Source organism: Littorina saxatilis, linkage group LG3 (genome assembly GCF_037325665.1).
Source record: "Littorina saxatilis isolate snail1 linkage group LG3, US_GU_Lsax_2.0, whole genome shotgun sequence".
Lineage (NCBI taxonomy): Eukaryota > Metazoa > Mollusca > Gastropoda > Littorinimorpha > Littorinidae > Littorina > Littorina saxatilis.
This window is the reverse complement of record NC_090247.1, coordinates 49,671,279-49,699,181: the sequence shown is the minus strand read 5'-3', so window position 1 is coordinate 49,699,181 and position 27,903 is coordinate 49,671,279. Positions and strand designations below refer to the sequence as shown.

General features: G+C 42.0%; 1 protein-coding gene across 1 annotated transcript in view; it reads right to left on the bottom strand.

The window, feature by feature from the left end:
* Positions 1-23,004, bottom strand: part of LOC138962555 (uncharacterized) — a 60,372-nt gene extending 37,368 nt beyond the window's left edge. The window contains exons 1-3 of the mRNA XM_070334408.1: positions 22,984-23,004; positions 20,513-20,629; positions 5,866-6,011 (exon numbers count right to left, since the gene is read on the bottom strand). Of these exons, the coding sequence (XP_070190509.1) occupies positions 5,866-6,011; positions 20,513-20,629 (263 nt within the window). The 5' untranslated portion in view covers positions 22,984-23,004. The remainder of the gene's footprint in view (positions 1-5,865; positions 6,012-20,512; positions 20,630-22,983) is intronic.
* Between the last annotated feature and the right edge of the window lie 4,899 nt (positions 23,005-27,903).

Below are 27,903 nucleotides of genomic sequence, written 5' to 3'. Positions count from 1 at the left end.
TCTGTTGAGACATATTAACGACACACTCGAAACTCAGCAGCGAGAGAGAAGCGTCGGTGTCAAAATTCTCCTACAAGTTTGATGGTCTTCAACACGTTTAGATACTTTACTGTATATCAACGTGCCATGCTACTTGCTAGTGGGGCTTAAAAGGAACTACAAGGACAGACCACCTTATCCCTGTATACATGCTGGCTGACAGTCGGGGCGTCAAGGTTTCTCCGCTGTGCGTTTTCACCGCATAAGGATTCAGCGCGAGAGGAGGATGACGGTATTTCTGTGACGAACAGAAGTCATTCGAAAGGAAGCGGGTTCGCTTAAAAGAGAGCTACCTACATAAGGCTGTTGAGGTAATAAATCATTATTTAACGTTTTTGACGAGTCTGTGTTTGTGGAATGAAATACTCTCTGTTGTTCTTTCCATGTAGCGCATAATTGGCTCTTTGTGACGCTAAAATACTAATCTGTATGTGGTTTTTGCAGATATGGAGAGAAGGAAGGAAAATAGCTGATTTGTTGTTGTAAAAGTCCGTTTGTGCAGGCCCACGTGCTCGATGAGATATGTCAGGGTGACATGTTTAAAGGTGGGGTGTGAGGGGTAGCATGACATGTTTAGTGCACCGAGGCTTTTTGTTGCAGCCTTCTTCTGTTACTGCCAACGTATTCTATTACGTGCTACGCTGGGATGCTGTAACCAGGTCGTCCGCGGCATTGTTGTAACCTGCTAACCTGCTGTACTGGTGATTTGCTGTCGCTGTCGCCGTCCTGCCCATCTACGCGTCTTCTACATCTTTCTGTAGACTACGGGGAGGACCTTCAGCGACTGAGTGAGGCGCCTGATGTCTCCACTGTTCCCTGCTTCGTTGCCACGCTAACCGGCACTACATTCAACGGAGCAGTTGTGGAGACTACAGACTAATTACGGGCCGCCCACTCAGTGGCAAAAAGCTAAGTTGCACCATGTCTTTTGCACCCTTACCACCAAGTCATCTGTGTTATTAATGATTATACTCGAGTGGTGACGACGTGGGGTGTGTGACACCTGCATGAATTAGCACTTTAAGGCAGACAGTTATATTTTCCTAACTATACACGGGATCAGCGTGTTATTATTATTTTCTGTACTTTAACTGGCATTTTTGTCAGTGACCACTTGTTTTTTACGTTTAGAACGTAAAAAGAACATCTTTTGGAGTGAAGTCTCGAGGGAGGTGGCGTGATATTACATAAACAGGCGTCTGAAACTTATACTTTTGTTGATTCTATCTATTTGTTGCGAGAGTGGATCGTGGTGTGGTTAGTTAGTTAGAAGTAACTAACCGTTCATAATCAACACGCACACAGTATGATAGTGTGAAAGTGCGTTTGTTCTGTGTCAGGGCTCCCCAAACTGCGCGTCCCTGCGCACTAGAAGCCGAAAACACGTACACGAAATTTATGGAGGGGGTCCCGGGACGCACTTCCTTTGAAAGAGCGGGTCTTGGGACGCACTAAATGTCCTTTATCGTGCGTACTGTAGATACTATTTTCAGACTCCGATCGTCAGCTATTGCGTACCTTAGTTACGGTTTTCCGACAATAATATAAGCTTACGTCTCGTGCAAGCACCAATGTCAATTTCACGCGCGAAGGAAATCGGAAAGGAGGTTGAAAGCAACACAAAAGCAGCTGTGCCCGAGAAAGGTTATGTACCAAAAAGCACTTATTGCTCGGCCAAAACCATACCGGGCGACTTCAGCGGTGAAACGAACACAGAAACACAGATCCGACGAAGCAATGGACGGAAAAGACATTTCACAGTACGCTAATGTGTGACCTTTCGGCTTTTGCATTTAGTCAAGCTGTCGAACTAACAGAATGAAACTGAACTCACTGCATTTTTACAGCAAAAGCGTATACTCGTAGCATCGTCAGTCCACCGCTCGATGCACAGGCAGTGAAATTGACAAGAAGAGCGGGGTAGTAGTTGCGCTGAGAAGGATAGCACGCTTTTCTTTATCTCTATTCTTTTTAACTTTCTGAGCGTGTTTTTAATCCAAACATATCACATCTATATGTTTTTGGAATCAGGAACCCACAAGGAATAAGACGAAATTGTTTTTAAATCGATTTCGGAAATTTTATTTTAGTAATAATTTTTATATTTTTAATTTTCAGAGCTTGTTTTTTATCCGAATATAACATATTTATATGTTTTTGGAATCAGAAAATGATGAAGAATAAGATGAACGTAAATTTGGATCGTTTAAAAAAAATTTTTTTTTTTTTAACAATTTTCAGAGTTTTAATGACCAAAGTCATTAATTAATTTTTAAGCCACCAAGCTGAAATGCAATACCGAAGTCCGGCCTTCGTCGAAGATTACTGGGCCAAAATTTCAATCAATTTGATTGAAAAATGAGGGTGTGACAGTGCCGCCTCAACTTTTACAAAAAGCCGGATATGACGTCATCAAAGGTATTTATCGAAAAAAAGAAAAAAACGTCCGGGGATATCATTCCCAGGAACTCTCATGTCAAATTTCTTAAAGATCGGTCCAGTAGTTTGGTCTGAATCGCTCTACACACACACACACACACACACACAGACAGACACACACACACACACACACACACACACACACACACACACACACACACACACACACACTCACATACACCACAACCCTCGTCTCGATTCCCCCCTCTACGTTACAAAACTTGACTAAATGTAAAAATCAACACCACAAACCAGTCATCGCCAAGACTACGAGGTACATTTAGATAGTCTCGGCTAACAATATCGAGACGGATCACGCTTGTCTACGCGAAGCATGCGGCCGTATAGTATTTACTGAACCAATTTTCTGTAATTCTGAGCACAGTGTTAGAGTGAACATGACATATCTATATATTTTTGAATTCAGGAGAAGATGAGAAATACAATGCAGTCATTGTTTAATCTGTTTCTAAAAAATTGATTGTAATGAATTAATGCAATACCATAGTCCGGATTTCGTCGAAGATTGTTGTACCATGTCAATCAATTTGGTAGGAAAATGAGGGAGTGATAGTGCTTTCTCAACTTTCACAAAACCCCGGATATGACGTCATCAAAGACATCTATAAAAAAAATATACGAGAAAAAAAATGACTGGGGATATTATACCCATGAACTCTCATGTAAAGTTTTATGAAGATTGGTCCAGTAGTTTCATCGGAATCACTTTACACACACACACACACACACACACACACACACATACACACACACACACACTCACATACACCACAACCCTCGTCTCGATTCCCCGTCTATGTTAAAACATTTAGTCAACGCGTGACTAAATGTAACAAACAACACCGCGATGATGGTTATGACTTTTTGTACTACGCACATTCTGCACCAAAGAATTCATTCGTCGAAAGTATGAATAACTAAACATAGTACGTACATTAGCCTGCAATTATCTTCACCAGACAGATGTTAAAAGTGTGAAACAGCCAAATCTCTCTCTCTCTCTCTCTCTCTCTCTCTCTCTCTCTCTCTCTCTCTCTCTCTCTCTCTCTCTCTGTGTGTGTGTGTGTGACCTAATGTGCCCGACCGAACCTTGCCCCGAACAGGGTAAGGTCCTAAATTTGTCAGTTTTACTAGAATAAAATTATGTATACGATTTTTACACACAATAACAACATGCATGCAGTGCAGCTTTGCAACTAGGACAAAAGTTACAAGCAACCTAAAGTTAATTTAAAGTTCAAAAACGTGGGTCAGATGCTAAATACCTGCCTGTGTTTGGCCGTCATTTGTAATTTCTTCGGGAAACATTGGGGTTGGTTATTCAATAACAAGAAATGGATGAGAAACGAGGTAAAAATTATATTTATAACGTTAAAAGTGTTGTGACCCAGGGTGCCCCGGTCTCCCTCATGTCAAGCAATCGACGTCATCACTTCGCATAACTTATGGTCTCGGTATGCCGTAAGCCTTGTTTATTTCTTACTTGTAAAATGACCCTCAAAGCTACCCGAGACTACAATGTATCAATGCGTCTCACCACATTTGTAACTAGTGCTCATCTAGAAATGATGACAGGTATTTTTTAATGAGTTGGGGTAGTCTGACCAATCACGGAATCTGTTTCATTGAAACGCCAACTTGTTTGAATTACAATACACAATCAACATGCATGCCAATGGATAATGCACGGGTGAATAGTTTATGGGTAACAATTCTTTAAATGCTTTGTTTTTGTTAATATCTCAACACTCATTTACACACACACACACACACACACACACACACACGCCTCGCTCTCTCCCTCTCTTTACTCTCTTCCTCTCTCTCATTCCCTTTCTCACTCCTCTCTCGTTCTCTCTTTTTACCAATTTCTCCCCCCCCCCCCTCTCTCTCTCTCTCTCTCTCTCTCTCTCTCTCTCTCTCTCTCTCTCTCTCTCTCTCTCTTAATAAAAACGAGTAGTCCACAAATATGTAACCGTGTGCCGAAACACTACGATCACCTCGGGAAGCGAAGTGCAATCAAACAGGATTGAAAATGTTAGGGCTAATTTCTTAGCCCTATAAAAACTGTTATGCAAACCCGAAGGTTTCCAAGAACATACAGACAATGGACTGGGTGGCCGAGTGGTAACGCACTTGCGCTCGGAAGCGAGAGGTTGCGTGTTCAGGCCTGGGTCAGGCCGCAATTTTCTCCCCCCTTTCCTAACCTAGGTGGTGGGTTCAAGTGCTTGTCTTTCGGATGAGACGAAAAACCGAGGTCCCTTCGTGTACACTACATTGGGGTGTGCACGTTAAAGATCCCACGATTGACAAAAGGGTCTTTTCTGGCAAAATTGTATAGGCATAGATAAAAATGTCCATCAAATACCCGTGGGACTTGGAATAAAGTTTTAAAAAAATCCATCTCACACGGCATTAAGTCTCAGGAAACATGAATACACGCATGCAGGAAAAAAAGAATATATGGGTAGCGCCGTATGTATGGCAGCTCGCTTTCCCCGGGCCCCCGGGGAAAAAGCAGCCCGAATTTCCATGAGGGTAACCTCACTGGACTGTAAATCTTATCCTATCCTATCCTATCCTATCGGAAACCACCAGACCCCATCACAAACAGAATTCTACAATCCACTGGTGTTGACTTTTAAAGGCCAACAACTCGGGTGCAGAGTCTGCTGTGAAAGGAGCGGTAGCCTCCCCTGTCACAATCGCCCCCGTTTGAAATGAACTTCGTCCCGAAGTTCCGAACCGGGAGACCACTGTCCATCCCAAGTTCGCAGAATGGGAACAGGACGAAAATGTTCCGTGGTCATATTATGCCATTACCTGAACATATCATGCCGAGTCCCATCTCTGCTCGCAAGCGCCAGATGTAACCGTGTGCCGAGTGCAGAGTCTGCTGTGAAAGAGCTGCGGTAGCCTCCCCTGTCACAATCAAACTTGGGATGGACAGTGGTCCCCCTGTTCGGAACTTTGGGCGGGACGAAGTTCATTTCAAACGGGGGCGATTGTGACAGGGGAGGCTACCGCTCCTTTCACAGCAAACTCTGCACCCGAGTTGTTGGCCTTTAAAAGTCAACACCAGTGGATTGTAGAATTCTGTTTGTGATGGGGTCTGGTGGTTTCCGATTGTCTGTATGTTCATGGAAACCTTCGGGTTTGCATAACAGTTTTTAGAGGGCTAAGAAATTAGCCCTAACATTTTCAATCCTGTTTGATTGCACTTCGCTTCCCGAGGTGATCGTAGTGTTTCGGCACACGATTACAAATAGATACATCAAAAGATATACAAATAGACGGCCAAACACGGTGACACGGGCGCACTGGACGCATGAACGAACGGACAGAGATACATACACATGAACTTACGTCGGACAACAGCGATCGTTATCAGGTTGACCATAACCGCTGAGGTTTCTGACCAAGTACGCTTCTCGTCCTTCTGTAGGAAACTCCATCATTGGACAGAGATCTGGATTTTCCTTGCACCAGTTCAACTTGACAGTCTCGCCCAGCTGAAATAAAGAAAACTCGATGAAATTATACGGTGCTACCTGTAATTGGAAGACACGGAATTGGAGTATCTTGGTCAGGCTTTTACATGGGAGAAGATCCTCCCTCCATTTTGTCACATGCCAAAATCAACTCCCTTCCTGCTTGCTGTGATGAGGTAGAACATTCTTAATGGATTAATTTAAGAAAAGGCACCCGTGCCTTTTATGAAATTAATTTTTTCATGGATTGATGAATGATAAATCTCATGACGGTTTTTTTTTTAGCTTCTTGTTTTGACACCATGTTTCCTCAAGTAAGAACGGAATTGAAGCGCCATTGGCTCATTCTGTTCGTTGTTTCGTTATGTGTATTTATGGTCTGTACACTACACGTGTTAACCCGTGATTTGTAAAAATGTAAAATATTTTACAAATCACGGGGCGCAGAGATACAGATTTGAAATTGTGGCGAGAGCTTTTGTTTGTTTGCTTAACGCCCAGCCGACCACGAAGGGCCATATCAGGGCGGTGCTGCTTTGACATATAACGTGCGCCACACACAAGACAGAAGTCGCAGCACAGGCTTCATGTCTCACCCAGTCACATTATTCTGACACCGGACCAACCAGTCCTAGCACTAACCCCATAATGCCAGACGCCAGGCGGAGCAGCCACTAGATTGCCAATTTTAAAGTCTTAGGTATGACCCGGCCGGGGTTCGAACCCACGACCTCCCGATCACGGGTGGCGAGAGCTACAGACTTCGTTTTGGGGGTTGAATAGATGACAAAACACACGGAGAAGGTCTTAGAATTAGTGTTTAAGCGTTCTATTTTTCGAATCTGAATGCTCTGTTTGATAGTCATAGCAGACCATAATATTTTCAAACATACATTTTGTTGTCTCTGTTATTCGAAGCGTTTTAGACCTGCATGGCACGGAATTTTCATGCGTTAGCTAGACTGTAGTTTTGACTTCCTCAATCCAACGGTCTTGATCTGCTTTGAGGCATGGGTATGATGAAAACTAAATAAATGATGATGACGACCGGAAGTCCGGACTCCTAACAGGATAGCTGGACACTGCAAACCGCTCTCTGATTAAACTTCATTTAATTATTTGGCATAGTTTTGGAGCAGTTATGAGCAAATCATTGCAGGTGTTTCTAAATTACAGTACAGCGAATGTCCCCCTAGTTTTTTTAAGGTCAAAATCGTCGGAAAACTTTCGAAAATGGCGGCTTAGACAATGTATGTTTAACTTTAAAAACATTAAAAATAAGAGCCCTTGCTCCGGGCACAAACCCGCCTCACTCATTTACGTGGCCGCCCACCCTTCTACCTCCTAACCACCCCCACCCCAAATGATCATACACTTAAAGGTCCAGCCCTGATAATGTTCCCCAAAAGTAGACACATCAGAAGACATAAATCAAAGTCATGTAAAGTTCTACAAAACTGGTCGAACGGCGTTGTACAACATGAAAGCAGGGGCCGAGGTCTTGACGAATACCTATAGCGGTTATACTGACACAAGTAGCGTTTGTGGGGAGAACGAGCGCCAGTAGCCAGAAGAAGAAAACTCCTGGACGCCCGAACGAAGGGTTTTGATACGACTTGTAGAGACGAAGCCCCTCGGGGCATGTTTTGGGTGGTGCGGAACACGCATTTCAGTGATATGAATTATTCGTCTTGCACCTGGGTCTTCCAGATCTGTAACCTAATAAAAAAAACATTTGTTGCGTGTTAGCCCATATATTTTATGTGTGTGTGTGTGTGTGTGTGTGTGTGTGTGTGTGTGTGTGTGTGTGTGAGTGTGTGTGTGTTCGTGCGCGAGCGCATGTGTGTGGGTGTGTGAGTGTGCGTGCGTGGGTGCGTGTGTGTGTGTGTGTGTGTGTGTGTGTGTGTGTGTTTAAACAACAACTAATTTTTATTATAAAAACATTGATTTGTTAAACCGTCATTGCAGCATTTTTTCACGTATTTTACAACGTTATGATTTGTACGCAAGCATACATATAATAAAGAAAAAAAAGTAATGTCTGAGATGGTTCCATGCTAACATGGTCACGTGTTAATTGGGTCACCGGTGGACTTGCTGCATTTTACAATGACATTAATGTACTTTAACAAAGTGTTTCAGTTGAGATCTGACTTTTTCAATCTTCTTATCTAAGGGTTCTACAACGTCAAAACTGACTCGCAGCGACTGCTCAAGTTCAACACGTGGACAGCACTCGTGAGCCGAAGAATGAGGTCATTGCAGTGTCCTCTCTGCACTGACTTCACCCTCATCCCCCTAACACACCTCTCTAGTGTGTCAGTGGAGTACAATTAAAACAGCCGGAGGCGTGCTTGGAAGCAACAACTAATAAACGAAAGCACGTGTAGAAGTTTGTAGGAAGAGTTACTTTCGTTGTTTTACAGCTATTTGAACGAGAAAAGGACACGTTTATTTGCAGTATGTTCCACTCAAACACGTTATTGTTCATGAACAATATAATGTACATACTTCATGATATATGAAACAGTTTAAAATATTGTGGCAGTTCTCCTGATTCTACAGCTTACTACGTTGTTATTTCTAAGCTAATTGCCGGCGAGAACTAGTAAAAGTTGTGAAGAGGAACAGAGAGAGATAATTTGCCTCATATGTTTCTCTCTGCCCAGCGTTGCAGACTAATGCATGCGGTTGATGTTATTTTTATGTGATGTTACCTCGCGTTGTGTTTTCCCTATTTCCTAGTGCAATGCAACTCTAACCCTAGTCTACTGCTAACTCTTCGCTTTTCCCAAGATTCCGGCTTGACTGGTCAACAACTAATTCTACACAACTGAACAAGAACTCAATCAACCTGAACGTCAATCAGACACAAAGGGAGTCCACACTTAGATTGTATAATTTCCAAACAACGGTTTATTTTACCAAAAGGTCAAGTGACCAGCATAAAATAGTATGTCAAATACAAACTACATGTTATACAAAATTCACCTTTCAGGCACAGGCTTTCATTCAGATAAAAGGTTATTCAAAAAGACGCCTGATCTCCCAACCCACAATGCTAACTACGAGGAGGTTTTGCAGTCCGGCGCCTAGCTAACTATGTCTTTGATCCCGTACAGCATATGTTTGTTCCCTAACTAGCTAAATTTTGGGTGTCTGAAAATTCCGAAAGGGATGCTACTTGTTTTTCTGGCTACAAACGGAAGAACGGTTCTTTCCTCACCAGGCTAATATTTTATAACATAGATAGTCTGAGACTTCTTAATGCTATTTTTGATCGTATGGAAACCCAGGCCGCGGCCCTTATTTCGCCAACGATATTTTTGGCCATAATTTCAAAGTTCTACTCCTATTTATGAACGCACCATGAGATGTCCAAACCCGACTGCAATGGGGTTAACAAACACACGTGTACGTCCTTTAGTTTTACTTCCGCCTAACTGTCTAAGTTTGTCGGACCTACCTGGTCCGATTTGGTTTATTTTCTATCTATCTACGGTGATTTTTCTCCTATCTTTTGGATCGCTCGGACCCAGACAATTCGACTGACCCGAGTGTTGATGATCGTCCTTTAGAACTATCTGTACTCCTACACTGCCTATTTGGATGAAAGAGAATCTCAAGATCCTTTACTGCTAGCAATTTACCCTACTCTAGTCTTTATTCTGCAAAACCTGACGACCTTTTGTCTCCCGAATCTTTTATACCCCTTCCTGCCTAGCAACACAACATAATGTAAGGATGTCTCGCATTGGCTAGAATGGCAACAATGGCCGACTCTCTCACGAACTCGTCCACAGCAAAAATATAATCCCTCTTTATCTATCTCTTCCTTACGATTACGATGTCTGCAGACATCGTTTCATTAACATTTCGACATATTTACTTACTTTACACTATTATTCTCTTCAAAAGAGCTTCAATCGCACGCTACATTAATATTCCGTCCACTCCGGTCGTCGGACCGTTGACCGGTAGGACGCAACTTACGACGGTCACTAGGCCAATCGCGTCTTCTACCGAGCATTGAAACGGGTTACTCATGACCTGATAACACGTTTATTATAACTCTTCCTACTATATCAAACGTTCAACTAGTCAAATAACGCTATAATAACAGGTTTGTTAACTTTTCATCTTGTTTCCAGCATCTAACTTGTCGAGTAAACAAACATGGCGGCCATTGCCAATAGCGAAACTACAAACTCAGTCCTTACGGAAATCCTAACTACATTATTGCTTACGTTCCATAACATGTCGGGAAAAGCTGGCATTAGCAATAACAACCCAGATTCTACTCTGACTTGTCTTTGCTGCTGCAAACTTTATCGTGTTGACGGAAATCCGGTCACAATATGATTAACATGTAAAACAGTCCAGGAGATACATTTTAAAATATTACTTTGAAATTTACCACTCTTGGTCTAGTTCATTTTTTTTTTACATTTAGTCAAATTTTGACTAAATGTTTTAACATAGAGGGGGAATCGAGACGAGGGTCGTGGTGTATGTGTGTGTGTGTGTGTGTGTGTGTGTGTGTGTGTGTGTGTGTGTGTGTGTGTGTCTGTCTGTCTGTCTGTCTGTCTGTCTGTGCGTGTGTGTGTGTAGAGCGATTCAGACTAAACTACTGGACCGATCTTTATGAAATTTTAAATGAGAGTTCCTGGGCATGATATCCCCGGACGTTTTTTTCATTTTTTCGATGACGTCATACCCGGCTTTTTGTAAAAGTTGAGGCGGCACTGTCACACCCTCATTCTTTAATCAAATTGATTCAAATTTTGGCAAAGCAATCTTCGATGAAGGCCGGACTTTGGTATTGTATTTCAGCTTGGTGGCTTAAAAACTAATGAATGAGTTTGGTCATTAAAAATCGGAAACTTGTAATTAAAATTATTTTTTATTAAACGATCCAAAAATAATTTCATCTTATTCTTCGTCATTGTCTGATTCCAAAAACATAAACATATGTTATATTTGGATTACAAACAAGCTCTGAAAATTAAAAAATATGAAAATTATGATTAGAATTAATTTTCCGAAATCGAGTTAAAAACAATTTCATCTTATTCCTTGTCGGCCCCTGATTCCAAAAACATATAGATATGATATGTTTGGATGAAAAACAAACTCAAACATATGTTATATTCGGATTAAAAACGAGCACTGCATTTTTTCACAATGACCGTAGTCCGCCGCTCGTACAAAAGGCAGTGAAATTAACGAGCCTGTTTAGCGCGGTAGTGGTTGGGCTGTGCTGCAAAGCACGCTTTTCTGTACCTCTCTTCGCTTTAACTTTCTGAGCGTGTTTTTAATCCAAACATATCATATCTATATGTTTTTGGAATCACTTACCGACAAAGAATAAGATGAAAGTGTTTTTAAATCGATTTCGGAAATTTAATTTTAATCATAATTTTAATATTTTTTTTATTTTTAGAGCTTGTTTTTAATCCGAATATATATAGGTTACACACTCCGAGTTCTGAATATTTTGCATATTTTCCCGAGGGTCGATTTTCAGGTATTACCGAGCCTTTGGCGAGGTAATACCTGAAAATCGACCCGAGGGAAAATATGCAAGATATTCAGGACGAGGTGTGTAAGCTATTTATCCCATTACTCCGACGTTTTCATTTAAAACACTTACTTTTTCCACTAAAACCTGCCCGTGCCTGTTTTCAGCTTGCCAAAAGCCTCCGCAGTCGAAATTCATGTCAATGAATTCATGCGCAAAGCTAGTTCCCATTTGTCAGCATAATGGACGGCGTCATTCAACTTGTATGTGGACATTCAGTCATTCATATTGCTTATAAAAAGGTCTGCTGTCTGCTTTTACATTTTGAAAGTCATTTTAAAATATCCCTGTGTATATTTGACATCGGCTTTCGTTATACTCAATTCGGCATACCGGGTTTATATTTTTACCAGAAATGCGCACGATAATGGCAGCGCAACAAATTCAGTTCGGGCCGTGCTGGTTTGATCGTTGACCCAAGTCAGTTCGCATGCAGTGTTACTGTTTGTCAGTCGGGGATAGAAATGTTGGCTGTCATCGCGCTGTTCTGTTTCGGTTTTCACACGTGGATCACTTACATATTCAGTCGTCGGGTTTAGGTGAGCCAAAGCTTCAATACTTCGCCTGTTGTAGACGTTAAGCAATAAAGCTTGGAAGTTGTATGTCGGCACTGAGAGTCGGTCGCGGTACATCGCTTTCTACTTTGTCCCGGTCTTGAGTTTGAACACCTAAGGTTGGCTACATCTAACACCTCACATCCTCTTCTCTTCCCCATATATCTTAACTGTATCTCCAACTTCTTTTCGTCTTCTTCTTTTCATTTTGATGCCACTCCCTCATTTGTCGCTGAACCCCGCAGTTTACTCGACTCGGATTCACACAAGCCCGTCTAGCAGACGACAGTTTGAACAGTCTTGAACAGCACGGTTGCAAGCAGATTCAGCTATCAATCGAAGCAATACACTTAAAGCCAAAGCAAATAACCAAATGAGAAAACCTAACGTGTGATTTGACTTCATGGTGACTCTTCTGATAATTGTTTGGGCGTTGGAATGGATCTCAACGGGTTCCCAGCTACGACAACTTTTCGAGATGTATGCACCGCAGGCATGCCTTCGACAATCGATGTCAGTTTCAGATTGAGTTTTCAAACTACCAGGTGACTGGGTTGTGTTTTGATTGCTCTCTCTCTCTCTCTCTCTCTCTCTCTCTCTCTCTCTCTCTCTCGCTCTCTCTCTCTCTCTCTCTCTCTCTCAAAATTAGGGAGTATCGTCCCTTGATCCCACTCGCGATACTCGTTGAACATGCCTTTGACCAATGCAGTCGCTTCAGCCAGCGAAATATCTCGACTCCGCTCTTTAAATCCATGCAGAATGTGCGTATCGTATGAAGTATTCTTTATTTTCTCAATATTGACACATGTAGGCCTGTACCTATACGTGATATTGACTTTGACACCATAAAATATTTCAGTCGTATGTTGAAAAAAGTAGTCCATCTGTAAACTCTTAATATGCAGATGACCTCTATAAATTATTCAATTGTACTCTGAAATCAAAGACAATGACCAATGACAGTTGAGATCGAAACTCGGTTGTGATGGATAATTCATATGGTTGCGATGGATAATTCAGGATAATCACCTCCTCAGCTAACAGAGACAAAGAGGCAGGTCATGGGATAAAACATATTTATATGTTTTTGGAATCGGAAAATAATGAAGTCTAAGATAAACGTAAATTTGGATCATTTTATAAAATAATAATTTTAATTACAATTTTTGAATTTTTAATGACCAAAGTCATTAAATAATATTTAAGCATCCAAGCTGAAATGCAATACCAAAGTCCGGCCTTCGTCGAAGATTGCTTGGCCAAAATTTCAATCAATTTGATTGAAAAATGAGGGTGTAACAGTGCCGCCTCAACTTTTACAAAAAGCCGGATATGACGTCATCAAAGACATTTATCCGAAAAATGAAAAAAAAGTCCGGGGATATCATATACAGGAACTCTCATGTCAAATTTCATAAAGATCGGTCCAGTAGTTCACTCTGAATCGCTCTACACACACACACATACACCACGACCCTCGTCTCGATTCCCCCTCTATGTTAAAACATTTAGTCAAAACTTGACTAAATGTAACAAGTCGCGTAAGGCGAAAATACAACATTTAGTCAAGTAGCTGTCGAACTCACAGAATGAAACTGAACGCAATGCAACGCAGCAAGACCGTATACTCGTAGCATCGTCAGTCAACCGCGCACGGCAAAGGCAGTGAAATTGACAGGAAGAGCGGGGTAGTACTTGCGCTGAGAAGGCTAGCACGCTTTTCTGTACCTCTCTTTGTTTTAACTTTCTGAGCGTGTTTTTAATCCAAACATATCATATCTATATGTTTTTGGAATCAGGAACCGACAAGGAATAAGATGAAAGTGTTTTTAAATTGATTTGAAAAATTTAATTTTGATAATAATTTTTATATATTTAATTTTCAGAGCTTGTTTTTAATCCGAATATAACATATTTATATGTTTTTGGAATCAGCAAATGATGGAGAATAAGATGAACGTAAATTTGGATCGTTTTAGAAAAAAAAATTTTTTTTTTTACAATTTTCAGATTTTTAATGACCAAAGTCATTAATTAATTTTTAAGCCACCAAGCTGAAATGCAATACCGAAGACTACTTGACCAAAATTTCAACCAATTTGGTTGAAAAATGAGAGCGTGACAGTGCCGCCTCATTTTTCACGAAAAGCCGGATATGACGTCATCAAAGACATTTATCAAAAAAAGGAAAAAAACGTTCGGGGATATCATACCCAGGAACTCTCATGTCAAATTTCATAAAGATCGGTCCAGTAGTTTGGTCTGAATCGCTCTACACGCACGCACACACGCACGCACACACGCACACACATACACCACGACCCTCGTTTCGATTCCCCCTCGATGTTAAAACATTTAGTCAAAACTTGACTAAATGTAAAAATGAACACAGAGGCAAAAACCGGTTGTTGCAGCCTGAATGCAATTGAGGCCTATAATGAAAAAGATTAATAAAAATTTAAAAAAACACAAAAACTTGTGCTCCCAGCGGCACTTGAACCCAAAGCGCCGGATCGACTTTCCGAATCCGTGACCACTGCACCATGATACTCGTGTGAAAAATGCGTGATGAAAAGATGTAATATGAGTTATTCAGTCGTGATGGTTTGAAAGCTCGCCACCTTCGCTGAATGACTCCAGCACGGTTTTTTTCGGTTGGTAACTGATGGAACTGTCGCTTTTGAGCCACTCTGTTTCAAGCATTTCACCAAAATTAAACAAGAATGTCACAGTTTGTGTCTATGGTGCAAGGTAGCCGACCGTCTCATTGTAGCCAAGTTACGACAGTTGCTCGATTGACGCATTTCACGTCTTCGATATTCTGTCTGAGCTCATTTCCCAATGAACTGCCTTAAAAACAGGAATGTCCTGCAATTGTAGTATGCGTTGGAGGTTTCTTTTGGATGGGTAAGGACCTTTAAGAAGCAATATCGTCGTATAATGATGTCAAGTGAGAGACCCTGCAAATTAACATTGAAAGTGGGAACTTCGGAAGCAAAGTTGCCAGCTACTCGGTATGCAAGAGCTAAATTGAAAGCCGAAGTAGTGGCTTCGAGAGTTCTGAGGTCAAGGTCGAGGAAATTGGGGGAATCCCAATTAGTGCGCATGCGTTTGTAAACGGTAGGCTTTGTGACCAGAGGAAACAAATCTCATCGCGAGTTTGTAAATGGGCGAACGTTGATCGCGCTGTAGCTTTTACAATAGTTGTTGCTTCTGCCTGGTTGAACGAAAGGGTCGGTTCAAAGCTGTGATGATTGTCTTGAAATTGAATGACTGTCTATAATAATGATTTTATTGACCAGAATGTTGGGGAGAATAAAACATTTTTGAGTCACTTGAGAAAAAGTGACTCTATGTAATCGGTCAGTGTTAGTCTGTCCGGCCGGCCGTCCGGCCGGCCGTCCGGCCGGCCGGCCGTCCGTAGACACCACCTTAACGTTGGACTTTTCTCGGAAACTATCAAAGCGATCCGGCTCATATTTTGTTTAGTCGTGACCTCCAATGACCTCTACACTTTAACGATGGTTTCGTTGACCTTTGACCTTTTTCAAGGTCACAGGTCAGCGTCAAAGGAAAAATTAGACATTTTATATCTTTGACAAAGTTCATCGGATGTGATTGAAACTTTGTAGGATTATTCTTTACATCAAAGTATTTACATCTGTAGCCTTTTACGAACGTTATCAGAAAAACAAGGGAGATAACTAGCCTTTTCTGTTCGGCAACACACAACTTAACGTTGGGCTTTTCTCGGAAACTATAAAAGTGACCGGGCTCAAATTTTATGTGAACGTGACTCCCAGTGACCTCTACACTTTGACGTCTGCTTTGGTGACCTTTGACCTTTTTCAAGGTCACAGGTATGTCTTGAAGGAAAAAAATTGAAATATCATATCTCTGAAACTATTCATCGGATTTGATTCAAACTTTATAGGATTATTCTTTACATCAAATTATTTACATCTGTATTGTGTTGTGAATAGCAATTTCTTCCTGTCCATCTGATGCCTCATATAATATTCAGAACTGCGAAAGTGACTCGATCGAGCGTTTGCTCTTCTTGTTTGTTTATGTGGTAGCGAAGTCGGTTATGTTAAACCTCTTCTTTTTTTAATGATTGTGTATCAGTAAAACTGTTTTGGGCAAAATAGGTTGGTTAGAGCCAACATTTGGGTTACTGGGAAATTTGAAAAGGCAGAAATCAATCAGTGTTTGGGGAATCAAGATAAGGTGTAGTGAAAAGAAGATAAGTTCAGTGACTTTCATATTAATTGGGAAAATGTGTGTCCGAATTTTTACAAAAGATAAATTGTTGTACTTTGGTATTTGTAAATTGTGTTTGTCCTCGTTAATTGTGAACAGGATGTATGTTTATATAAAGTTGAAAGTCAAGATTGGATTTTTTTAGCCTACGCGCGTGTGTGCATGTGTGTTAGACAAAGACATAGACATAGAACACTGTATTATCTCAATTACGAGAAACTCGGGTGTGGTGAATCATAATAAACAACATAAAACGTAAGAACATCAATAAAATATCGAAGCACAAATACTCAGCTCATAATAGTGTGTGGTAAGGGGGGTTGGGGGGGGGGGTAGGTGCACACACACACACACACACACACACGCACACACACACACACACACACACACACACCGTCGAACACACGCACACACACACACACACACACACACATACACATACACATACACACACACACACCACCACAAATTTAAATCATCACTGGGCATAGAAGTTATTGTTTAGAGTGCTGGTGTGTGTATAGGCATTCGTACACACATGCACTGCTGGAACATTACAGTAACGGTAAGAAAAAGAAGAATCAAATTCTTTGTGTCGGTATTTCATTGAAATAGATTGTGCAATAGTCATGTAGGCTACTTCCCCGTCGTCAAATGAAAAGAGCTGCAGCTTACACGCACCAGTCAACTCATTCACCCACCTCGCTAGACATAAATCCAGGCTCATTTCTTTCATACTTTCGAATCTTCGAACTGTATTGACTTTGTCATGATAAAAAAAATGTTGTTTGGTGTTTTAACAATGTTTGTCTCACAAGCTGTCAATTTATTATTAAGATTTTCAAAGTTATAACGAGGCGTCCGATTCACACCTATACGTTTACGCGAAATACATTCTGTGAACAATCTATATAGAGGGCATCAAGGGTGTTCTCTAATGGTAAGTGTGTACGGTATGTAAACGCCTGGCGGTATCTGTGGCCAGAAACGAATGGTTTACTGAAGGCGGAGTGGGCCTTTAAACTACCCCCGTGCACGCTACATGGCATGGCTAAATCTCAAGGACGCTCGGCTCACGTTACCTGTGCCATAACTGAAAAAAAAAATACATACAAACACAAACACACACACGCACACACACACACACACACACACACACACACACACACACACACACACTCGCACACACACACACACACATACTCTCTCTCTCTCACACACACACACACACCCACACACACACACACACACACACATACACACACACTCTCTCTCACACACACACACACACACACACACACACGCACACTCTCACACAAACACACACTCACACATGCACACAACGACGCCCATTTACATAGAAACACCCCCTCGTATAAGCGGGGATGAAAGAGTGGTGGCCAGTGACCCAGAACGAACAAAAGTCAAAGCTGGCTGGTTTGTATTCAGGGAAATGTGCACGAAATGCACGCACGAGATACGACTTTTCCTTCTATTTTCTCTGTTTGGGACTTTCATTTGTGTTGGCTCGGTTTGATATGAAAAACCGAAGAAAAGCCCTGCCCTTTTGCACTGAGAAACTTTGGAAGTAGCGTTTGTACTCCTGGGTCTCGCTGTAGTACAATTACCCTCACTTACTTCCTAGTTTGCTTCCAAAGTAAGCTTTTTTTTCGTCCCATGCATGCGAAAGTGAGGATGTACTTCCGATGTCGCTCAAAACTACCCTCAGTTACTTTCTCGCTTTGCTTCGAAGTAAGCCCTTCTTCCGGCCCATGCATACGAAAGTGAGGCAAGTACTTCCGATGTCACTGAAAACTTCGGGAGTTGTCGCGTACTTCCTCCATAAGCATACGGGTCCAGAAGGACGCCAGACACGCGCAGAGCGCGCTAGACCAACGCCAGACACACGCGGAGCACACGCTGTGTATTCGTTGTCAACTCGCTAACTTCTACAGTGAAACCCCCCTTTACGATCTAAAGTCATCTGAGAAAATCGGGTCTTACAATGGGAGTAAATCTACAGAGGATTTGAACAGAAAATCTTAAAAACAAAGGTCTTAAAAGGGACGAAGTCTTAAATTGAGGGGTCTTTACACGGGGGTCGCACTGGACCAAACAGCGACAAAAGTTGGTCGCACAACAACGCGCTGGATCTTATTTTCCATTTCTAATTAATTATCAATGCGCGGGCCGTGCGTCGCGTATGTGTGACCAAACCGCGACAAAAGTTGGGCGCACAACGGCGCACCGATCTTATTTTGCATTTTTGATTAATTTACAATGCGCGGGCCACGCGTCGGTTATGTGTGACTCCCCTCTTAATGGCGGAGTCACACCAAGACGACGCACGGCCAGCGCACTGAAAATATCGCGAAAAATTGCGATTTTGGCCAGTGCGTTGTCGTTCGCTGGGTGTGCGTCTATATGCGTTACTCGTTCGTCGAGCGCGCTAGACCAACGCTACGCATTCGTTGTCATTCGCTGTGTGCGTTGGGATTGTTTGAGCATGAACAAAAATGCGGTCACACAACGACGCACTGATCATTATTTTCCATGTTTGATTCATTTTCAGTGCGCTGGCCGTGCGTTGTCTTGGTGTGACTCCGCCATAAAACTGTTGCAGGGAGATAAAATGTCACGCTTTCACCTTTTGCAGATACTCAGTTCGAACATGTCTTTTGCGTTGCTTTTGGTGTCAAATACTAACCTACGATTAAAGAGCTGACATCGACCTCGAACTGCACCTCAATTTTGAAGAACTCGTTGCCTTTTTTCATTGAATATTTTGACTCGTTAACCTGTTCGTCCTGATCACTTAAATTACACCGGAGTGTGCGAAAGACTCCCGAATGCAGATGAAACACACCAAAGTGGCTACTTCAGAACTGCGTCCGCCCCGTGATCGGGAGGTCGTGGGTTCGAACCCCGGCCGGGTCATACCTAAGACTTTAAAATTGGCAATCTAGTGGCTGCTCCGCCTGGCGTCTGGCATTATGGGGTTAGTGCTAGGACTGGTTGGTCCGGTGTCAGAATAATGTGACTGGGTGAGACATGAAGCCTGTGCTGCGACTTCTGTCTTGTGTGTGGCGCACGTTATATGTCAAAGCAGCACCGCCCTGATATGGCCCTTCGTGGTCGGCTGGGCGTTAAGCAAACAAACAAACAAACAAACTTCAGAACTAGTTTGAGCGATCTCAGTCATATCTTTTGATCAAATGCTTACTTAAACTCATGACGTCAAAATATGTATACATTTGTTTTCACAGCAATGTTCATTTAAGTGGATTTATAAACAAATAAACCACTGTAATGGTGATCATTTCTTAATTAGCAGAAAAAAACAATAACCGGGAAAGCCATATCTAACATCATACAGAATTGTTCATTACCAAAAAAATCAGTACACTTAGGTCTTTTTCAAAAACTATAGTCTGTTTCAAAGACTTGCAGCAATGTTTAAATTTTTTTGTTTGTTTGTTTGTTTGTTTGCTTAACGCCCAGCCGACCACGAAGGGCCATATCAGGGCGGTGCTGCTTTGACATATAACATGCGCCACACACAAGACAGAAGTCGCAGCACAGGCTTCATGTCTCACCCAGTCACATTATTCTGACACCGGACCAACCAGTCCTAGCACTAACCCCATAATGCCAGACGCCAGGCGGAGCAGCCACTAGATTGCCAATTTTAAAGTCTTAGGTAGGCCTATGACCCGGCCGGGGTTTGAACCCACGACCTCCCGATCACGGGGCGGACGCCTTACCACTAGGCCAACCGTGCCGGTTGTTTAACATTGTACATCGAGAAAAATAGACACTTTGTAAAACATTCGATGCACAAAACAGTTTTCCTGATCACGAATCAGTGTGTGAAACTTTGTTATTAACTTTGTTTCATGAAGTGTACGTATTTTTCTATTAATACGCATGTCCCCTGTTTTGAGCGAACACTGTTTTCGTGGTTCACTACTTGTGTTTTTTTTTTAATTGCAAAATGTACACATCGCTCATAATTTATCTTGATTTTAATAAATGTCCACTTCAATTACATTGTTTAAGAGTGCAGATTAAAAACAAATCATTGTACGAAGAATTTGAAGGGAAAAAACAGAAGTGTTACCTACATCAAACTCCAAGTTAGTCTGCCCAAGATTTCTAGGGATGAAGAACCCCACTAGAAACCCGACGACAGTCATCAGTACAAGGGCTACCACAAGCCCAATCACTGTACGTGACAGCATCTGAAAAGTGGACACTTTGCAAAGAATGAACAAAATCACAAACACACGCCACACAGATACACATGGACACACATTCACACACGCACGCACACACACACACACACACACACATACATACACACACACACTAACACTAACACTAACACTAACACACATACTTACTCTCTCTCTCTCTCACACACACACACACACACACACGCACGTACGTACGCACGCACACACACACACACACACACACACACACACACACACACACACACACACACACACACACTCTCACACACACAACAAAGTCGCAGCTGGGCAATCAAATTAAATAAGATACAAAGTGACAACAACGAGATATAACCAGTTATATGTAAATCTGTACGTGTATTATCCAAACCCGGAAAACACTTACCCTTGCTGCAAACTTCGTTAGCAGACAGAACCAACAGATTGTATGGTAATATGGTTCATGACAATAAACATTATTCTATTCTATTCTATTCTATTCTATTCTATTCTATGGCAGGTTAACCCTTCCACTGGTGCAATTCTGTAACACATGTCACATAGCCACTGGAGAATTAACAGAGAGAAAAATAACAAAAAAACCGGTCATATAGGTTTTCGCATCCATGGGAGGTAATCGGAACCGACCAAACAGACTGAGCCAGTAGCGCGACATATGTAGTGACAACCAGGTGACAGTATACGTAAAGTAGCGCGACATATGTCGCGACAACCAGCCTAAGGGTTAAGTCAGTACCGGCCGTTGTCCTGGAAGACTGCCTTGTCGCAAAACCCTGCCAAGCCTAGGAACAAGAATAGCAAGTTTTCAGCTTAAAAGGTTTCCTTGTAGCCCGTCATACCAATCGCTCCATGCTATTTTGGTTCATATCTGAGGCTCAGTCAGTCTGTTCTAATACCCCGCAACACATTCATAAACATGCTCCACGCGTCATTGATATAGCCATGTGTATTCTACACGAGGGTTGTTTCAAAAGTATGTAGCCTTAGAAACATGAAGAGTTTAACTACAGCTATGGAAATTGTCGCACTTTTGCACGTGTCCGCGGCTTTCGCAAAGTATCGTATCAGTTGCAATAGTTGTTACGATGATGATCATCACCAGTTAATGGTCTACATGCCACAAGCTAAGAACGTTGACCTGATACAGCGCCGAGTGGTGATAACACACTTACAGCCACTACAACCTGGGCAGAAGTACTCTTTTATGCTCAGTTTTCAGCAATTTAATATAAACACAGAATCAATCATTGTTTACACTTGGTATGGATATGATTCAACATCAATGTGCTATATTTAGTTTTAGTTCTTTGATCAAATCTTGAGAGAATAGTTAATTAATAAAAAAAATCAATTAAAATGGCATTTCAAAATGTTCTATTTTTTGTGTAATATTTTATAAAATTCTTTATTTGCCACTCTGATTTTTTTCCAGCCAGAATCTGTACGTCGTTTTGTTTTCGAACCCAAGTAAAATACATCGCGTTATGTGAATTATAATCATAATACCATTTTTTTCTCATTCTTTTTATTCTTGACAATTTCATTTTTGTAAATTTATATATTTATAGTATGTTATCATTATTTTATATATATTACTTGGGTTTCTAGAGCAGAATGAATAAAATTGGCATTCAAAATGTGTAGTAAATTACTTAAAAAACCCAAAGAATTTATGAAAGAAAAACGAGCCGAACAGGTAGCGTTTCGTCAAAACCTTGTGACATGTTTGTTTTTGTTTGCCAATTAGTAGATTTGGATAGTATTTTCCTACCGCCTGCCTTAGTACTACCGCTTACAATGATTAGGAAAACCATCTACATCCAACTGTTGATCATCTGATGCAAGTCTGCTTCTCTTCTTTGAGACACTTGCTGCAAGCAAACACTCTGTGGCCATTTGTTTTGCACATCTGGTGCAGACCTTGTTTTCACAAAAGTGTCTATAGTTACATGATTTGAACAACGGCTTGACAATCTCATCATGGACAAGAATTACACGAAGGCATCTAAAGAACTGAAATAACTGTATTAGAGAATGTAGTGACATATGTGACAAATGGACTCGAAAACAGACATTTCACATGGGATCCAACACAAAGCAACGTGTTTGCAAGACACACACACACACACACACACACATATATATATACACACACACACACACACACACACACACACACACACACACACACACACACACACGCACACAAAATAGAAGCTGAACAATGAAATACTTAAAACACATAAAGTGACAACAACTGACGAGATATAACCAGCCTTACCACTCTGATGTCAAGTTGTATTTTCCAAACCCGGCAGAAACGTAGCGTGATTACTCACCTTGCTGCAAACTGCCCCGGACAGATAGAACCCACAGATTTTATAGTACCGAGGTAGAACCACTCGGCCGTGACTACACCAAGATTTTGCGCAGACTCTTCTAATCGTGCTCACTGATTGGTTAGCTCCACCCAAACCGAGGCTGCTCTTACCGTATTAGGAGGTAGTTCCGATAGCTGCACTGGGCTTCAAGCCTGGCGAGAATCGCCGCTTAAAACTGGTTTGAGCGTGTGCCCGGTTCCAATTGGCAGTGATTTTGATTTGACCTGGAGCCGACTAAAACTCTTTTGAAAGTTGGGGGAAAGTTGGTGCAGAGTCTGCCATGTATACATGACTTTAAGTTAGTGTCGGCCGTTTCTTGAGAGAAGAGCCCGTCGCAAACCGGATTTTTCAAGTTTTAAATGTAACCACTCCCCCCCCCCCCCACCCCCACAAAGAATCACCTGCCGGGAAAAAAAATGCCAAGTAATCGAGGAAGTTTCGGTTTCAGCATATTTTGCAGTTGTGACGAACAAATATTCTACATAAATGTTATGACAGACACGCACACACAGATCTCCTTGCTGGCTATTTAAAAACCAGGAAGGGATGTGGGTGGCAATGCGCTATGTGTGTGTGTGTGTGTGTGTGTGTGTGTGTGTGTGTGTGTGTGTGTGTGTGTGTGTGTGTGTGTGTGTGTGTGTGTGTGTGTGTTTAGTGTGACGCTTTCCAGCCCTCTGACAAATTCAATAAGAAAAACCGGGCACATTTCTCAACCGCTAGATACCAGTCTGTAATGATTATACAGGGCTCCCCACGGACGCCCCTCCTAGTGCGTCCCGGGACCCCCACTTTTACATTTTAGAGGGTCCATGGACCCCCACTGCAGTATTTTAGAGGGCCCAACGGCATTCTGATAATCATCGGTCCACGCTATCGCTCATGTCTCTCTGACAGGATGGATGATTGCTGTGCGGAGTACAGGTAAAGAAAGTGTATTCAATCCGAAATCTATCAAAACAAGATTACAGAGTTATCTCCCATATATTTTTCGCCAATGTTCTGATCAAAAGACGAAAGACGAACGTGATTGTAGAATGGCCGACTTCGACAGTGATCTCCGTTCTGTTCTTCACAGTTATGATAAAGACATCGTTCTAAGGTCAAAACAAGTCGAAATTTTGAGACTGCTGTGGGAAGGAGACCGTAAAATTGTTGCATCACTCCCAACTAGTAACGGAAAAAGTTTCGTCCTATCCGTAGCCATTTTGTTATGATCACGTGACAAAGTTAATTATCATGTGACACTTTTGCCCTATTTAGAGTTGTTTGCACAGTAAATACATCCGCAAAAGATAGCTCGCTTGAAACTGTCTTACATAACAATTCCTTTGTAATTTAAAATTAACACAACACCATGAAAAATCATTTTCGACAATCGCGAATCTGCTTATATATCAATAACACATTACGAAAAGCTCTAAATATGTAAAAACAAATAAATCGATTTCCTCTCCAGAGAAGGAAAACAAAGGCATCCTGTCAGGGATAAATGAGACCCGAAGGGAAGTAACTCATTTTACCTGAGTTCAGGATGGGTCCAAAGGGTCCAAAAGCCGAAAAGTCCCGGTGTACTTATAAAACATTGTGGTTACGTATAAGTGTACTGCGAAGTGTCGATTGCAGTCTGAAAATGGTATCTACGGTACTCACGATAAAGGAAATTTAGTGCGTCCAGGGACCCCCTCCATTATTTCTAGTACGCGCGCTATGGGGAGCCCTGTTATACTTCAAAATGCTTGGCAACCAAAGAACTCGTTTTGAAAACTGAGGAACAAACATTCACAACAAGTCTTTGATTTGTGGCAGAAATGTACGCAATATTAAGAGTGCATTTGACCTAATTTGATGGGCATGCAACATATTTCAACTCGTGGTTACCAGTCTGTAGAGACCGTGGTTCTAAAGAACACTTCTGTCCCTGTCAACCAAGGACATTCACAAAAGGAATTTCATATTCAATCGCACAGGTTAGAAATGTGGCCTTTGCTTTTTCGTAACGTGACTTGGCTGAACTCTCCCAGGGAGCGACATGCTAAAGTTGGTTGCACTAGCAAGGTCAATACGGGTAGATGATCGAGTTATTGGACAACAACAAACGCTTATATCGGCAACAAACATATACACTAACAAACATACGAGGGGCATCAGTAGGAAGTAATTAACGGCTGGCAGTCATGACGTCATTTTCCGTTCCCTAGTGCTCACCCCTGAGATACTTCTTCGTGTAAGCAAACACAGGATAGCCCGAGGGTGACAAATCTGGCGAATGCAGCGGATGGTTAACGGTTTTAATGCCACATGCATGATTTGTTGCCATGGAAACCAAGGACTTGGGGACAGTGGCCTTGTCGTGAAGGAACAACACTCCTTTGCGAAGCGTTCGTTGGTGCATAGCGTTGGTATGCCCTCTTGGTTGTCTCAGAAGTAGGGAACAGAATTCACAGGGTACTGTCTCACCTTTTGGAAGAAAGTCCAACAGGAATAACCCATATACGTGCGATACACTGATGCCATCACTATATTCTAAATTTTGGCTGATGACCCTGGCCTTCTTTGGTTGGGAATAACCTTGACACTCCTACTGCATGAACGGCTGCTTGGGTTTAAAGGCAGAGTAAGCCTCCCGTAAACCATCACACATACTGTCAGGCTTTTACACACAGTACAAACACCCTTTCATTTTAACACTCATCGATTGAGAACATCCCAGGTGCCCTCCGTAAAGAGCGAACAATTTTCAAAGAATTCATTTTTGCGTGGTTTATCTTACCCCTGAGCAATCGTGAGCCCGTGTGATCCAGTTTCCCTTTTTCACAATGTAGTCGTCAGTTAGTAATTGTGCTCGATGTGAGCTTATCTGCAATAGCGCGTTATTATGTACCTCTGACAAATTTAGTCATCGCTGATTCAGTAGCTTACCTTAAATCCCGACATAAATCAAATATTTATGTCGGGATTTAAGGTAAGCTACTGATTCAGCGATGACTAAATTTGTTTCTCGATGCATAAAAAGTCAGGGAGCGGTTGATATTTGCCCGTAAATAGCCTTCAAAGCTGAAAATGTCGGCGATCGAGCACCGGAAATGGCTGTTCGATGGGTTTTGCAAGTAGAAATGTGCTTTATTTCACCAAATCAGCTCGTATTTGGTATGGGTACGGGATTCTAGAGGACGAAGGAGTCATAAGAGGTGCAAAGAAGTGCTATTTGGGAGTAGAATAAATCTTCCGAGCCAGTAGACAAGAGAAGGTCATATTTGAGAGATGCGCGTAGGCGGAGCTTTCCGACAAGCGAATGATACAGCAGATTAATAATTCCTTTTTATCAGAAACATAGTCTCTAGTTTTAATGAATGAGTTTTTTAATTAAAACAATCACGAGAACTCTCTCACTTAGCCTAATGGCTGTTCGATGGGTTTTGCAAGTAGAAATGTGCTTTATTTCACCAAATCAGCTCGTATTTGACATCGGTTTGGTATTCTAATCTTACCGCGAACTGGATAACAGACGCGGCACGTGTGAACGAAATTTCAGAAAAGCGTACATCTGTACAGTGCAGCAAAACGGTTCTGTGCATCATTGCCAATGTAAGCCTAAATAGTGATCAACTTAGAAGCAAACGTATCCTGTTGCCCTTAGATAACGGCACACACACCAAGCCAAATAGCTGTCTCTCGTGTATACCCACACACACACATACGCACGCACATACACACCCAGACATACACACCCACACACACTAATTCTAATGGGTTTGGAGCATCTGTTTCTACAGATGCAGTCTGAAGACGAAGAAATGGTTCTTGTGGCAGAGGAGGTGGAGGAAGAAGTAGATGCACCTGTGCCAGGTCCATCCGGATCCGCTGCTCAGGCCATATGCCACCATTGTGGGTGGCCGAGTGGTTACGCACTTGCGCTCGGAAGCGAGAGGTTGCGAGTTCGACCCTGGGTCAGGGCGTTAGCAATTTTCTCCTCCCTTTCCTAAGCTAGGTGGTGGGTTCAAGTGCTAGTCTTTCGGATGAGACGAAAAACCGAGGTCCCTTCGTGTACACTACATTGGGGTGTGCACGTTAAAGATCCCACGATTGACAAAAGCTAGGGTCTTTCCTGGCAAAATTGTATAGGCATAGATAGAAATGTCCACCAAAATACCCGTGTGACTTGGAATAATAGGCCGTGAAAAGTAGGATATGCGCGGAAATGGCTGCGATCTACTGGCCGATGTGAATGCGTGATGTATTGTGTAAAAACATTCCATCTCACACGGCAGTTTTGACCGGGGGGTCATTCTGGGCTAGCCTACTTTGACCGGGAGGTCATTCTTGGCTAGCCCAGAATGACCCCCTCCCCCCCCCCCCCCCCCCCCGCAAAAAACCCCAAAAACTGTGGAGATACATATATGCATACATTTCGTCATCTAAAGTCCTAATGTACTTATTCTTGAAATTTGAAGCGGGAAGCATTAAAAAAAAAATCTTTTTTTTCATCATTTTTCCAAAAAATATTGCGCACATGTACATACAATTAGTTTTAAAAGGACCTAATGTACTTATTCTAGAGGTTTAAAGGGGGGGGGTGTGTCAACATTTACGAGGGGGGGTCAAAATAGTCTAGCCCATAATGACCGGGCGGTCATTCTGGGCTGCCAAAAATGACCTCCCCGTCAAAACTGCCTATGTGCCTGTTACACCGGTCCATGTAAAATATGACGTGCTTCTGTTCGGGTGTAAAAGTTTGAGGACCTACCTTACTTAAAGATTCTTCATAGACAGCTCTTTAAACAGAAATATATGTCTGTATGTATGTATGTATGTATGTATGTATGTAACGTACTTTGTGCAGTAATGGATGTGTATGACTCGGCGTGTGTGTGTGTGTGT